At 57.3% G+C, this 15,754-nt stretch overlaps 1 protein-coding gene across 1 annotated transcript; it reads left to right on the top strand.

Annotated features, from left to right (window-relative positions):
- Positions 1-3,079: 3,079 nt before the first annotated feature.
- Positions 3,080-14,223, top strand: SLC39A14 (solute carrier family 39 member 14). The gene is made up of 9 exons (XM_085319948.1): positions 3,080-3,158; positions 3,767-4,045; positions 4,134-4,320; positions 7,107-7,276; positions 7,857-7,979; positions 8,308-8,493; positions 8,906-9,113; positions 9,876-10,060; positions 10,318-14,223. Exons 2-9 carry the CDS (start codon positions 3,782-3,784, stop codon positions 10,462-10,464), a joined length of 1,470 nt encoding a protein of 489 aa, XP_085176074.1. The 5' UTR covers positions 3,080-3,158; positions 3,767-3,781; the 3' UTR covers positions 10,465-14,223.
- Positions 14,224-15,754: the final 1,531 nt, after the last annotated feature.

Genomic DNA, 15,754 nt, shown 5'->3' with positions numbered 1-15,754 from the left:
CCGCTCCGGAAGGAGGCTGGGACCGCCACGGGCAAACGGCCTGGGCCGCAGAGGAGGGGAAGGGAACTGCGGGGCAGGCTCAGCCCGACCGTTTTCCGAGCCGCTGGCGGTAAAAGCAGCTGCAAGCGGCTCCTCTGCCCGYGGGAGGAAACGCGGGGCAGGAGGYGGGGGCCGCGAGCCCCCGGCGCTGTCGTCCGCCCCTCGGACCCGAGGGGAGTCGTTCCCCGACGTCGTGGGCCCTCGCAGGTGCGTGGGCGGCGGGTTGCACCTCCGCCACCACGCTGGCGGTCCCGCTGTCTCGCCGCCCCCCAGCCCGGGCGCCGCACCGTTCGCGGCAGCGAGCCRTCCCTGCGTGGGATTTCGGGAAGCCTCTGGTGAGGTGTTGGTGGCCGCGCTTGTTTGCTGGTGTTTTTTCTCTTGCATAAGTTGTTCCCAGCATCCCCTTCCCAGTCGGGAAGATTTTGCAATTGGGATCGATAACTTGCCCCCGCCTCCCCCCCTCCCCCAGCTTCCTGAGAGTTAATTTTGGGAAGTGACCCGAGGGCACCCCGAGCTGGAACGCGGGCATCCCCGCTCCCTCCAGCTCGTCGGGAAACGCYGCRGCGCTCTCGGAGAAGCGGGCGACRAGAGGACGCTCTTGGAGGTCAGTCRYGRTGGGGAGCGGAGGGGATGTCTCCCCCCCCCAGCACGCACACACACACTTTGCGCTCCCCTTCCCGAGGGGCAGCTCTTGGGCCGTGTCCGGGGGCCGAGCCGGAGTCGGTGACGCRCAGATCCCTGCGGGACGCTCCCTGCCTTCTGTTCGGCAGCCAGGTAAAAGTTGAAGTCTGGCTTTGCACCAGGTTTTCCRGGTGAGCCCGTCTCCCCGGGGGGGCTTTGGGAAGAGCCCCTGGGGGCAGGTCCGGCTTTGCTGCAGAGGGTGCTCCGGGCGCCGTCAGCTCCGWGGAGCTCGGAGGCAGCAGGGAAGTGAGCCCTGCCCGGGGAGGCAGCTACCCATCCATCCTGCCCGGCCACCCTCCCAGAGCTCTCCCTTCCCACCGCCCCGGCGTGGTGCTGCTTTGCAGGTCCTTGGAAAGGCAGGGTTTGGCTTTCGAGGGGCCGCGAACGAATTCTGGAGGCTGAGGAGGGTGATTGGCTTCCGCTGGGGGATGCTGTGGAGGCAGAAGTTTCCCGGGTACCTGCGCAGAGCTGGTGGCCRTGGCCCAAGTGCGCTGGGCTGGCCTGCCGCAGAGAGGAGCTTGTTCCCCCACTTTGGGAGGAGAGGGGTTAAGTCAAAGCATCTGGGTTAAGCCCTTGCAGGAGGAGGCTAAAACCTCCCCGGCTGTCCCGGCAAACAAAGCTGGCAAAGTGGCAGTAAGCTCTTAAAACCTGCGGGAATGCGGGTGCCTCCGTAGGGGCAGGCGGCGGTTGCTGCGGAGGGAGCCGGCCCCGGCTCCCGTGCGCGCGGGGCACGGAGAAGCCTCGCCACCCCGGGCAGGACTGTGCCTCCAACCAGCCAAGTCTATTTTCAGAACAATTGGTTGGCCGGTGCTCAAAAATGTTGCCAGCCTGTTTTTGGAGAAGACCGAAATCTGCAACCCGTCAGCACGGGCGCCTTGTTAGAGCGGCGGGGCACCGACGCGGCAGGGCGGGAGCCGGGATTTGCCCGGYGCCGGAGGCAGGGCCGGTCCCGCGGAGCCGCGCAGTCAGCACTGAGTGCAGAGCCCCCCCGGGAAGCCCCGCTGCAAAGGACTTCCCCTGAGCAGCCTGCGGGAAGCCACGAGGTAGCACGTGTCCCCGAGCCCTTTGGAGGGGAAGCAGCGGGCCTGGAGCGTGGCCTGGCCGCTAAGGCTTCGTGCCGTGGTACCTGAGCATCCCTCCTCCTCCTCCTCCTCCTCCTCTGCCGCGCTTCGACCTCCGTCAGCGCTGGGGATCTGCCTTTCCTCTCCAAGGGCTCTGCCCTGGAGCCGGGGCTCGAGCCCGGTCTCCTGCAACCCAGGAAGCACTGGTTCGGTTCTGGCTCCTCTGCGGGAGCGGGAGGTGCTGGCCCTTGGGGGCCGATCTGGCAGAAATGCCCCCGGGGATGGGAGGAGAGACGGCTGGAGGTGCAGTGTGTGCTGCCTCCCAGATAAAAACTCACTTTGGACTCTGTGGCTAAACACATGCCCAAAGGGCACAGCTGACCTTCCCAGGGAGATGGATACGTTTCCCGGCGTGCTGGGTTTGCTCTGATAAGGCCTCGTAGCAATGTTTTTGCCAGACCAGAGCCGTGACCTTTCCCTCCTATGGAAAACCTCCAAGTCCACGGTGTCCAGGYGGTTCGTGAGCTGTACTGCTGTCCCTAAATTTGTCACATGTCCAGTGCTTTGGTGACCGCTTGCTCCGTGCGCCGTGACCCTGGCTAGGCGGCGGAGGGGTGGCGAGGATCCCGTCCGCCTGGGCAGTGTGTGCGCGGGGCGTTTTCCAGCCCAGCCGCGGCACAAGAGGCCTGTGCCCTCTCCGCGTGGCGGATGCTGTTCCCGCTCGTCACAGCGGCTGGGGGGRTCGTGGGAGGGGTGCAGACCCCCGGGACCCCGCGCTGGGAGCGCAGCCGCGGAGCGGGGAGGGCAGAGTTGTTTTTGTGCACGGCAGGCGATGTGTCCTTGTAAATCCCAAATCTGCTGTTCACCTTCCAGTGAAGTTTTTCCAGGAAGGCAGGCTGGGCGCCGCTCCAGCGTCTCGGGTGGACGCGTCGGACGTGAGCGGCCTCCCACGTTCTCTCCCAGGGCCTTCCCAGGGCCACCCCGGCACTCGCCCCACATCTCGGCCGCTTCGCTTTTATTGATCTCCCGCAAATATGAAAGGAGCAGAGAGGGCAAGGATTGATTCTAGGCAAATATTATAAAGGCATCTACAGTCCTGCCCTGGGAGGACGCGGTTCACTGTAATTAGCATAGTTAAAATGTAACCTAATGAGCATGCCACCTGTGGCCCCGGGCTCCTGCGTCCTCCGAAGCGCCCCGCGGGTGGGCAGAGCTCTCCCTCTGCCGAGGTGAGCGTTGGGCTGGCAGCGTACCTGCCTTGCCGCTCGCTCCTGCCTGCTTTCCCACCGCYGGCCTCTCTCCTCCAGGGAGCCCGACGCGCTGCGGAGCCCCCAGGAGCCGCGTCCCAGCAGCTCCCCGTGTCGGCACGCGGCCGCGGTGAGTGCCCTGCGGCGGGCGAGGGGAGCGGGAGCGCTCGGGGTGGCGGATATTTGTGGGCTGGCCGAGCTGCTCCCGGGGCTCTGTCGTGCTTTGCATGTTTTTTCCAGCCAGCGCGGCCTTGGGCACGTCGTGGTGCCCCCCCTCGGCTGCCTTCCTGGCTCTGCCTAGGGCAGCTGGCACTTCTCACCCCACTTGCTGCACGGATCCTGCTTTCAGCTCGGTGTCCACCAGCCCTGCCTCGAAGGCAGGCGAAGCAGCTCCCTTGGGCTCGACCTGCTGGCACGTGGAGTGAAAGCYGGGTGCCCAGTGCCTCCCCCGGGCTGGGGTGCTTTTGGACATTGACTGTGGGAAGCTTTGCCCCCTCTGGGCTGGGGCTCCCTGGCAGAGAAATCTGCTGTCCTCTGCTGCCATCTCCTGATGGAGCTATGGGGCGGAAGAGCCCTCCTGCCCTCCCTTCTGGGCTCGTGGCCCTCGGCGTTAGGAAACCAGTCCTGGGCAATGGAGGAGCACAGGGCCAGGGGGTTGTTGCAGGAGCTCTTAGACAGCACGGTGCTCGGAGCCCCTGGGACGTGAAGGCTCACTGCAACACATGTCTTCTCTTGCAGCATCCCTGAGACACCATGATCTCAAACACAGGCCTCCAGGGCTGCTGCCTGCTGGTGCTGCTCTGCCTCCTCCCGTCGCCGTGGGTGCGGGCTGGCGGGGACACCGCGACCCCACCAGCGCTCTCCGCAGCCTCCTTCCTCCAGGACCTCCTGCAGCGGTACGGCGAGAGCGAAACCCTGAGCCTGAAGCAGCTCAAGGCCCTGCTGAACCGCCTCAATGTGGGAGTGGGACATGCCAACGTCTCCCAGCCGCCGCAGCAGCGTGCTAACCTCTCCCGGGTAAAGCCTGGCGGTGGCTCGCGGACTGGCGTCGGGCAGCTGTCCCGTGCCACCTGGGAGTTTCAAGCTGTGTCTCTTCCCTCCCCAGTGCTTCAGCTCTGTGGAGCTTTTTGCCATCCACAACCTGAGCGAGGGCTCCGTGGTAGGGCACAGTGAGTTCAGAGAGTTTTGCCCCACCATCCTGCAGCAGCTGGAGTCGAGGGCRTGCACCTCGAAGAACCTGGGGAATGAGAAGAAGGAGCAGACGGAGGAGAACAAGCCCAGCTCAGCTGAAGGTGAGTGATGAGCTGGRGTGCATGAGCGCTGCCTGGCCCTGGACACAGTGCTCAAGTGCCCTGGGACCTACCTGTTCCAGGCTCTGGGGCACAGGCCAAGTCTGGCAGACTGGAATGAGACGAGAGCTATCCTGGCTGCTGCCAGAGGAGGGCAGCTTTCTGACAGCAGCYGGGAGCCCTTTTGGGTTTCCCTCAGTGTATTTGTGTCACAGGCTCCAGTGAGGTACTGTTGGCTCAGGGCTTCGAGCTCTGGAGCCTGGTTTGTCCCCTTGATGCTTATGCCCAAAGTCAGAGCTGTTCCTGTAGCCCAGCTCATCGGGATAGCCGGATAACAGGGGCTTGCTGCAAGCCCTTGTTAGATGGGTGGGGGTGGTTTGGCATGTTTAGGAGCCTGCTGGGCAAACTGGGTCCTGTCCTTCCAGCCTCTGGCCACCAGCTGATGCTAAATGAGCCTCTGTGTGTCCAGGCAGGTCCTGATATTGCGCAAGGTCTTGGATCAGCTGCCTCGAGCACAGCATCTGCTTTTCCCACCCGAATGGGCTGAGGTGGGCTCAAGAAAGCCTTTTTCCATTAACTTGGAGGCAGAGAGTCTGTTCAGTGGATTTCCTTCCTCCCCTCTTCCTCCCCTTGCACCAAAACCGATGGTTTGTGTCGCAGTTGAAGTCTCCGGAGCAAAGGGAGAGATGCTCTGGTGCAGCGTGGCCAGCCCCGCAGCGGGGGCATAGTCCCAAGTGAGCTTTTCCACCCGCCTGGATCCGGGGCAGGGCCGTGCCGGCGGTCTCCGGAGCAGGCTGATGCTGGGCCCTTCCGCCTCCCCGCGCCGAGAGCCTCGGTAATGTCTGGCCCTCGTTTCTTCTCGTTCCGCAGTGTGGGGCTTTGGTTTTCTCAGTGTGTCGATGATTAACGTAGCCTCCCTGCTCGGAGTCTTCATCGTACCGTGTACCGAGAAGGCCTTTTTCAGCCGGGTCCTCACGTTTTTCATCGCGCTGTCCATCGGCACGCTGCTCTCTAACGCGCTCTTCCAGCTCATCCCAGAGGTGCGGTAGAACGTCCCTGCCTCTCTCCTGTCCCGAGGGCGGCTCTCCGGGCACCTTCTCTGCCTCCACCCTGCCGAACTGAATCGATCTCTCCGGGACCTGAGGCTGAGGGGATGTCTCTCTCCATGCTGGCTCCCTGTGCAGGGGCTCTGCAGGGCTTTCGCGCTCTTCTGAGCACCAGGAAATCCTTTTGAGCAGCGCTGGGGAAGCCGTGCCGTCCATCCCTGCCAGCGAGCAGAGACCGCCCCAGGTAGCCASGAGGCTGCTGGCAGGGCCTGAGGTGTGGGTAGGTGCTGGGAGAAGCCGTTCGCTCCTTCCTGCGGGCTGTGGCTRGTGGCCCTGCTTCAAAACGGAGCCTTTCCCTCTCCCTGCCCTCCCTCCGAGGGACATGCTGAGCTCTGCTTCATGCAGAGAGCTGCCTAGCGCTTGGCTGCTGGGACGCGGCAGCGCTAGTGGTGTCAACAGCGTGGAAGAGCCTGCGTGAAAGAGGAAGGATCAGAGCGTACAAGTGCAGAGAACGCCCTAGAGAAACACGAGCTTCCTCCTGAATCAGCAGGCTTTTCTAAAAATTTTAACTGCTTTTTCAATTTTTTTGATGATTTGCAAGACTGATGTTTCCAGAAAGATTTGTGCTTACGTGTGGTTTCCTGGTGCTCYGACGGGTCTGACAGATACATTGCAAATTAATTGTGTTGTAATTGTACGGTTCTGGAGTTGWATAAATACATCCACGCACTCTCAGACTGGATGCCTTAGGAACACGTGTGCTTCCCAGCCTCTGGTCTGGGTGGCCAAGCAGAGCCCTTGTGGCTCCTGTAACAGAGGAGCTGACTGGATCCACGCTCTCGAGCGGCCAGCCTCAAATCCGTGCATTTAAGATGCAGTCTTCACCTCTGAGCAGAGCATCCTTTGCTGCTGCTGGGTCCTGCCCCACGGCGTTACCTGCTGCGAGCCCTGCTCTCGGGCAGAGCCTCTTGCCTCGTCTGACAGGCAGGTGGCCAGAAAAGAGAAAGTTTTTCAAGGCTCTTTTTCAACTCCAGAACTGCAACTTTTATTTACTGAGCATAAAAACCAAGTACCTGTATTTCCTGGTCTGCCAGGAACYGAAGTGGCACGTGTACACTCCACCCTCAAAATGAACTGGTTTGAACAGGAGCACCCTGGCAGGGCTCGTGGAGCCACATGGCCCAGTTGGCTCCATATGGACTGTCTATGGCTTTCTGCTCCGGGCCCGCTGGGGATGAGGATGGAGCGTGCAGGACACTTGGGGAACCTCAGGGCTCTGTGGCACTGGAACAGCAACCCAATGCCCCACGGGGCACCTGCTGCTGGAGAGGTTGGGGGCTCGGGGAGTGGGCGCCGGGTTAGAAATGGTCTGGYTGCTGCAACTCGGCTCCAGGCTGGGTGCTTAAAGGGAGGGTCTTGCTCAGAGGGAGAACTCCTTCCCGTTTGCTTTGTATGAGCTGGACAGTGGGGTTTCCCTCCAGACCCTTCCCAAAGGGCTTAAGGGTTTGTTCCAGAGCCACTTTGTGCGAGGTTTGCCCCTCTTGAACCAATTCCAGATGAATGAGCAATCACTAATGAATGTCCTCTTCTCTCCCCCCTCTCCCTCCCTCTTCTCTCTTTCCTTTYGGCATGGACTCATTTCTTCCCCTCCCACCCCTTCTCCACGTTGATCTTTTTTTTTCTCCCACTCTGACAACCTCCCTCGTCCGATTTCCTGGGGTGGGTTTGGCATGCACGCCGCAGTCTGGGGTTACGGTTTCCTCTGCGTGACCGTCATCTCCCTCTGCTCCCTGGTGGGGGCCAGCGTGGTGCCCTTCATGAAGAAGACCTTTTACAAGCGGCTGCTCCTCTACTTCATAGCTCTGGCGATTGGAACTCTCTACTCCAACGCCCTCTTCCAGCTCATTCCCGAGGTATGGTGAGGACCTTCGGGTCGGGCCTTTTCTCTCTCTGGGGCTGTTTCTCTCTCTGGGTGATTGCTGCCTGGAGAAGGGGGAGCCAATGAAGTCAGAGGGGAACCGCAAGCAACAGTTGCATGGAGAGTGAGGTATGGTGGCTGGAAGCCCCTCGGGACTGTCATCAGAGCTGGAATTTTGCAGCCCTTAAGCCCTACTTCCAAAGGGAGTCGCTCCCCTTGCACCAGGGAGACCTCAGGTGTGCTTCAAGCACAGAAGTGCTATTTTATTGCTGTTTTAACCCTGCAGGCAGGTAGCCTCTGTGTTGAGACAGTAGAGGCTTTCTAAGCCCGTTTTTAGCATCCCTGCACCATTACGGATCAATAGATCTGATGCCTTGGGGCACAGGCTGCTTGCCTGGGGGAGTATGGAAGATTAGGTGCATGAAGATACTTTCTGTGCCTTCCCCTGAAGCAGCTATTGCTTAGAGGGAGGCCAGAAAGCAGCAGTATTGTCCCTTATGTGCCACAGCAAAGGGAGATGAAGGATGCGCTGGAGTCTGTTTCTCAAGCCTATTACTTGGTCCCTTTGTTTGCAGGCCTTTGGATTCAACCCTCAAGAAGACCATTATGTTTCCAAGTCCGCTGTGGTGTTTGGGGGCTTCTACCTGTTCTTTTTCACAGAGAAGATCCTCAAGATGCTCCTGAAACAGAAGGACCAGGTGAGGCTGAGCAGGGGCGAGGAGGGGCTGCTTGGGGTGCTGTACCAGTGTCCTGCCCCACTGTGCTGGTGTGCCCCAGTTAACACGCTTGCAGAGATCCCCATGTGCTGCCAGCCCTCCATCTCGAGTGCAAAGATAGGTCTTTGCCTGCCAAGCAGCAGTTTACTTAGATTTGGGAAGGGGTGCTCGTACTTTTTTAATAGTGTGCTTTCATGTCCCAGCTCAAGTGTTTCAGCATCACTAGTTAAATCGTCGTGCCTTAGGCATCTGTGTGGGAGACAGCAATAACTGCCCACGTGTCTGACCTGTGAACACCTTGTCCCYGCAGCATCACCACGGACACAGCCACTACGGCCCTGAAGCACGACCTTCCAAGAAGGACCAGGAGGAGGGTGTCACTGAGAAGCTGCAGAATGGGGACCTGGACCACATGATCCCTCACATAACTGGCGAGCTGGAGTGCAAGACCCCCTCTGGGGATGAGAAGGTTGTCGTGGGCTCTCTGTCCGTCCAGGTTAGTGCATGGCCCTGTGGGCTTGCAGGTGGSAAATCTCTGTGGCCACCCACAGCCAAGCAAATGCAGAAACTGCCTGTAAATGAGAAACAGCGATTTAAATTATATTATGTCTGCCTGACAAATACCACCTTGGGCAGTGCAAATCATGTCCAGTTGRGTCAGCAAAACCCTCAGTTCAAGCCTAATGATTTAATCCAACAAGGCATGTGTTTTCAAAGGTGCGTGTCCAACAGCAGAGTGTCCAGCTCTGCCTCCTTGTCCAGTCRCTCTAGGGCCTTGAAGTTTTTTGGCAGAGCTGGGAAGGGCAGGCAAAACCATAGCTATCCCTAAGCTGGTGTTGAGTGATAGTCCTCAYTGGGCTGGTATGGAGCAGAGCTCCCATCGCCTGCATGTCTGGGTGCCTTGGCAGGACCTGCAGGCCTCCCAGAGCGCGTGCTACTGGCTGAAGGAGGTGCGGTACTCCGACATCGGCACGCTAGCGTGGATGATCACCTTGAGCGACGGCCTCCACAAYTTCATCGACGGGCTGGCAATTGGGGCATCCTTCACAGTCTCTGTCTTCCAAGGGATCAGCACCTCCGTGGCCATCCTCTGTGAGGAGTTCCCGCATGAACTGGGTATGTGAGGCTTCAAGGTGCCCTTGGTGCTATAAGGGTTCTCAGTCCTGCCCTTCTTAACACTAACTCTGCTGCTTTCCTTGTCTAACAGGGTATCAAAACTTGACACTTATCTGCCCTTTCTCAAGAGAAAGAGGAATGTGGGGAAGAGTATTGTTGTGGGGAAGGCAAGGCAGTAARCTACACTGAGTAATCTTAGCTCTAAAAATAATGAGGTAATATGATGTCTCAGATTTAAATTTAGCTTGAGACATCTGAGGAAAAAAACAAACAAACTCATCTGCTTGGACAGGGGCAGCTGGGTGGTGGTTTGGGTTTGAACGCCGAGGGTGGTGCACAAGCACGGCCAGCAGTTTGCTGGCAGGCAGTAGCGCTGTTGGTGCGGTYGACACGTGGCACCACCGGCCAGGTGAGCCCACGCTCAGCAACCCCAGTCATCTCCTCCGTGGATGAGCAGGGCTGGACAATGGGGAATCTTCTTCCTTCCTTAGGACCCCAGTATTTTGGGRTAGGCTTTTTAAAACAAGAGCAGACGTGCCAACCTCCTTAAAGTGCTTGCCAAGCTAAATGGGGAAGGCAGCACCTACTAGCCAGGTCTCTGGGAAAACTCAGGGCCATTTGACCTCAGGCAGAAGCAAGTGCTGAATATGACCGCCTCCATGCTGCCCTGAAGCAGCTGCCAGCATTTGCTGCCAGCCCCCTGCATGCCTGGTGACTATGCCCTCCCTCCTCATCTTTCCTGTCCTCCTCTCACCCGTGCAGGGGACTTTGTCATCCTGCTCAATGCCGGGATGACCATCCGCCAGGCACTCTTCTTCAACTTCATCTCAGCCTGCTGCTGCTACGTGGGGCTGGCCTTTGGGATCGTGGCCGGCAGCCACTTCTCTGCCAACTGGATCTTTGCTCTGGCCGGAGGGATGTTTCTGTACATTGCGCTGGCTGATATGGTAAATGCCAAATGTGGGGGCTGCTGGGCATGCGGTTTAGGGCCTTGCCCTGTTGGTCTTTTGCGACTTCAGGAAGGGGCTGAATGGCCTCAGTGCTTTGCCTTCTGGACTGGGAGTGCAGTGATTTGGGCCAAGAACCCTGAGCTAGGTGGTAGATGTCCACCTAGACCCTGGTGCCACGTGCGAAGCGGTATGCAGGGATGGGAGGACAGAGACTGCTTCTGCCACTGAGCCCTGCCATTGCTCTCTTCCCCCAGTTCCCCGAAATGAATGAGGTCAGCCGGGATGATGAGCAGAACGGCAGCGCATTGATCACCTTTGCCATCCAGAACGCAGGGCTGCTGACGGGGTTCACCATCATGGTACTGCTCACCATGTACTCTGGCCAGATCAAGATAGGGTAGGACCAGCCTGCCTCGGAGACCTGTATCCTGTTTCTCCTTTTTTTTTTTTTTTTTTTTTTTTTTTTTTGGGGGGGGGGGAGTTTTCTTTTTTTCTTTTCCTGCTGCAAGCATATGACGGTACCTTTGCGGGCACTGACAGCACAAAGCACTACAGAAGAAGAGGCATTGCTTTTAAAACTATTCCATAGACTTCACACTATTTTGATTCAAGGGCAAGGAGGGGAGGGCTTAACCCCCTTTGCCCTAGGACTGAACTGACCAGAGGATCTCTTTCCAGTGTCATATCCTTTCCCTCCTCTCCTCACGTCTCCTGGGAAGGATGGAGTCCTCTAGCCTTATTTTTGGAGCGGTCTGATGGGACATGATGTTCTCCTGGCCTCTTTGCAGAGGGTGAGGAGGATGAGGGCTGCGAGGTACAGGGCTAGCGCTGGACGCAAGCTGCCTCTGCCTACTCATCTACCAGGAAATGGATGCACAGGGTGTGAGAAGTACCACCGCAAAGAAGGGGAACGGAGAGCTGCCGTGTTCCCAGGCATCATGCAGGGARCTGGTGTTTCTCTCCTGCGTGGGGAGGTGGTATCATTCCTTTGAGAGCACAGAGACCGGGGACGGATTCTCCTTCCTCTCAGAGGGTTATGTACCAGCCAGGTCCTCAGAGCTCTGCTCAAAGCACAGATGGCTCAGGGCAGGAGGAGCCAACAGAGGCTCGGGGAAGATGGCTCGTGATTTGAGCGTCATTCTTGCTGTCTTCAGAAACAAGTCTCCAGAGCTGCAGCTGTTTCTGCTCTGGTTCTACCCTTCTCTCCTCTGCCTTGGCAGCCTGGACGATGCCCTAGGAGAACTGGGCCAAGAGTTTTTAGGCATGTTGTGGGYAGCAGTGCTCGGAGCAGAGAAGACCAAACTGTATCCCGTGCAGGTTGGACTGATGGGCATGGGCAGCTGCCAAGGGGAGGCTAGCAGGATGCTGTTACCTCCCTTGGGCTCCCTGCTGCTGTAAGGAAGAAAATCYTTCTCCTTCCATGAGGGCAATGCTGCAGAGAAGGGCGTGAGAGCAGCGCTAGGCAAGGGCAGAKCTGGGACGGCAAGCCCTGGCCACCGGCTCCCTAGCTAGGGAAACGGTCTTTACACTGTGACCAAGCTCACAATGACACCTGCAATCAGACATCTGTTTTTAAACACTAATGCTGCTGAGTTGCAGAGGTTCAGGGTGGGGAGGGTTTTTTTTGTTTTGTTTTTTTTTTTTGGTTTTTTTTTTTTTTTGAGAGACTATGAACCTCTTTAGGTTGTGTGTTTCCAGCCTTAGGGAGTAGCTAGAGAATGGTGTTACAGGCACTTCACAGCTCTGCGTCCAGGCTGGCTTTCCCCAGATTCACTAGGTGAATTGACTTATTATCATATTGATAATGTTGCCCATCCCACCCATGTCACTTGAGGTTCCCTTGCACCCCTGTGTCCCCTCTGCCTGCCCCAGACTTTATCCTGCACCCAGCAGTGGCAAATTTGTGGCTGTGTTGACAAACAGGAACTGATTTAGGCAGCTTAACCTAGTGAGTATAGCACCAGATTAGGATGAAGGAATGGTGCTGACCTTGCTTTGAAAAATGCTTTGAGCTCTGCAGATCAGAACTACTGAGGCATCCAGGGGTGGCTTGTCACTGAGTGTCATCCTTCATTCCCTGCCCATGCAGGTGGCCGCAAGGTGTGCGTGATGGGCTTATGGCTGTCCTGCCACCTCGGCTCTGCGTGGCCCTGCAGCGGGAGCAGGGGTCGGGCCTGGGGCTCTCCACACCTTCCTTTCCACCCTTGTTGGAAGACAAAACAGAAGGTGTGCCAGTGTATCCACAGAGCTTTCACCCCCTTCTACCCCAGACATATCCTGCGGGAGGCTCAGCACCATCTGGCAGCAGTGTAACCTGGCTTGATCACTGCCTGCTGGTGCCTGGTTGTAGTTCCCAATTTGCCTTAGGTAAAAGCTGGATTATGTTCCTCTTATGCTCCTAACAGTCATCACTGAGTCCCTAGGTCTCTGTCTGTTGAAGTGTGGCACTGCCAGTATCCCTGTAGTCCTGAGGGGATCAGCACCTCTGGTCTCAGTGGTTTTGGCTAGGTCCCTTGGCACCCCAGAGGCTCGTAGCTTTATACTGCATCCAGAAGGTAAAATACAGCGGTGCCGCTGGAAATATATTGCCCTTGGGCCACTTGCTGCTCCATAAGGAGGCATTCAGTTGCTTTCTCATGCAGATGCCACCTTTGGGTAGCTCTGCTGATCAAGTTGGCCATCAGTGCTGCTGGAAAGAGATGGCCTATGGGTGCCTGCTCATGGCAGAGGGTGCAGTTGGCCTCGTTCCCTCCCCTTGCCCTCCCATGGCTGCTGTGGCACCTTCGAGGAGAGATGTGCTCTGCTTTATCCCGTGCAGCTTTGTCTCTTCTTCATGTGGACAGTTATTTTTAAGTCACTCTTCTCCCTGTGCGGCTGGTCCGCTTTGAAGCAGTGTGGTCTGTTCTGGTAGGGCACCCCGGCCAGACCTGCAGCACCTCGTGGTCACTGCCYACGCTTTAGGTTGCTGCTGTGCTGTTTTCCTCAGTAGTCAGGAGGAAGTTCTCTACCTTTGGCTCCTCCTGGGGTTTCTTTGCTTTGTCCAGGCTCTAAGCTAGATAGCTGGGATTGTCACCTGATGGCATCTCTCTAATGACTGCCAAGTATCTTGAGGTGTTGCAGGTCTGTGGTGCTGTGAGACATGCAGGCAAGGCAGTGATCAGGAAAAGCTATGTCCTTTGCAATGGCTTCCCAGGACAAGTTCCGAGTTAAAGCTGAGAAATGACAAGCCTCCTATACAGGTGTTTGAAAGGGAGAGCTGCTACCTTTTCCTGCTGAGAGCTGCAGCCCTATCTGACTAACTCGACGTGGAAAAATTAAATCCTTTGAAGGACGGCGTGYGTGTTGCCTGTTCTTTCTCAAGGAAGTATTTGGAAAGCACTGTATCACTGGCAGCTTTCCACAGAGCAGAGGGCAGCTTTAGCGCTGCCAGGGCTAAGTCATGTCTGGCAGGAGCTGTTCAGTGGTGCGCACAGATGGGAAGGCCTTTGCACTGGAGTCGAGGGAGAAAATCTTTTGATGTTGTCCCCTGGGGACTATGTCACCACTGCAGACTATGGCTGGGAGGTCATCTGTGTTTCAGAGAGCTGAAAACGTGATAAGAACTGACACCTGGCTTCCTCGGAGCTGGTACAGGCCACTCGATACGCCGTGGAGATCGTGAGTCCGTGTTCTTCTCGTTTCAAGTTTAACCCTGTTTCTTGCCAACTGAGTCAACTTTGAGAAATTTGCAACCCAGAGATTCAGGGGGTGCGAAACCCCTTGGAGAAACAAGGCTTCTTGCCGAGAGATACCTAAAAGCTCTCGGAAGGGATTCTCCCAGCTGCTAGGGGAGTTTTGCTGGATGGGGGACCCTTCYTCCACCGAAGGGCTGTGCGGGAGAGAGTGCCAGTCTCTAGCCTGGGCAGACCGGTACCAACTTTGGGGAAGGGATGGAGCAGGTGGGAGAATGAGAAGGTGACAGCAATTGAGCTTGTGTGGGGTTTTTATCCATGTTTCCCTTTTCTGTGTCTGGTTAGAAGCTCAAGTTCCAGCTCAGTATTTTAATAACTCAGGTGTTGTAAGAAATACTTGTTGAAACAAAGAACATAACTTATGTCATGTGAGGTGTAAAGTTATTTGTAAAAATCCATAAATAAAATATATTCTGTAATGACGGAGGATTATAAGCGTGCTCTGTGTGCAATCCGATCTGAAAGATGGGCACAAACACAACAGCGGAGGAAAGCTTCCCTCTGGCAAGAGCGATTCCCGTTGCGGAGCAGACTCCCCAGGGAAGGGGCGGCAGCTCCGTTACTACAGATTTTTCCGCGGATGGAGCGGGGTTGGGCTAATCCGGCTGGGGTGATGCAATAGGGCCTTTCCGGCAGCGCCGGGCGCGCTGTGCAGTGCGGCGTGCCGAACGGGAGATGGCACCGACACTCGTCGCCGTGCCCCTGCCCGCCCGGGCGCCCTCGGCCCCCCGCGCTCCTGCCCACGTGGCGTGTTCTTCAAGCAGCCCTTTGGGCTCGAAAAGCTCTTTTCTCAGGCGCTGATGATGTTTCGGCGTGCTGCCCCCGGGGGCTGCRGGATGTGCGGCGCGTTCCTGGCTCGCAACGGCAGGTTTGCGTCCTTGCTTCCCCCTCATCTCCCCCCGAAAAAAAGCATGGATCGCTGCAGCCTGCTTTGCTCTCCCTGGCCTTTTTACACGCTGAGCCTGGTGCCGCCACATCTGAGAGGCGAATACAAGTTTAGAAAGGCTTTTTTTTTTTTTTTTTTTTTTTTTTTTTTTTTTTTTAAAGGAAAAAAAATTTTTTTTTTTTTTTTTTTAATACTGCTTGAAAAAGAAAGGTTACAGTACAAATCTGAGTAGCTGTTTATCCTCCCTGGTCCTCTTGGAGATGTCTGAGCGCTTTGACAGTCCCCATAGAAGTGCTCTATGTGCACTGTAGTGAAGGAGCTGTTTGGCTCCTCATCCGGAACCTCGCTCTTCCCATCCCGCTCTCCTCTACTTCAGCCTCCACTGGGAGTCTGTCCCATGCTTTTTTTTTTTTTTTTCCTGCAAAATCCCCTTGTTTTGATGAACGTATGTGAATCTAGTTATCCATCACAGCAGAAAGGTTAAATCCAGCAATTGTTGCTTGTTTCAGTCGAAACTTATTCCCTAGCCAAAGTGAGAGTTTCTTGCTATTTCAAGTATGCACGTAGCATTTTTTTTATTTAGTTGCACATATGCTGAGGCGCGTACAAGCTGTTTGGTTTAACACGGCCCTGCGAACTCTGTACTCCGAGTACTTCATTTCCCAATCTGTGCTGCTTAAGGGATGTGGTGGCATTTTATTTTTACCGCCTGCCCCCACCTCCTCCAACTGCGGCGACGTGGCCTTTAAATAGGCCGGGCGGCAGCTGGAGCGGGCGCTGCCAGGGCCCTGGACGCCCGGGGGGCCAACGCTGGGCCAGGGGACGCCCTGCTGAGGCTGTGGGTAGCTGCGGGCTCGCTCGGGGCTGTGCCCAAGCGCGGGCGGAGGGAAGAAGGATGCGGCTCCCCTCCATCCTCAGGGGCTGCCCCCGGCGCCGGGCCCGGGCCCCGAGGCCTTCCGGCCCTCCAGGCCTGGCGCTCGTCGCCTAGCAACATTCCAAGATGGCGGCGGGAAGGGGGCGGGGCCGCCGCCGCCGGCCCACGTGACGGCGGGGCGCCGCCGCCGCCGCCCGCTC

The sequence above is a fragment of the Rhea americana genome, unplaced genomic scaffold (genome assembly GCF_003343005.1).
Source record: "Rhea americana isolate MKP2758 unplaced genomic scaffold, rheAme1 scaffold_604, whole genome shotgun sequence".
Classification (NCBI taxonomy): Eukaryota; Metazoa; Chordata; class Aves; order Rheiformes; family Rheidae; genus Rhea; species Rhea americana.
This window is presented reverse-complemented; position numbering and strand designations above follow the sequence as displayed.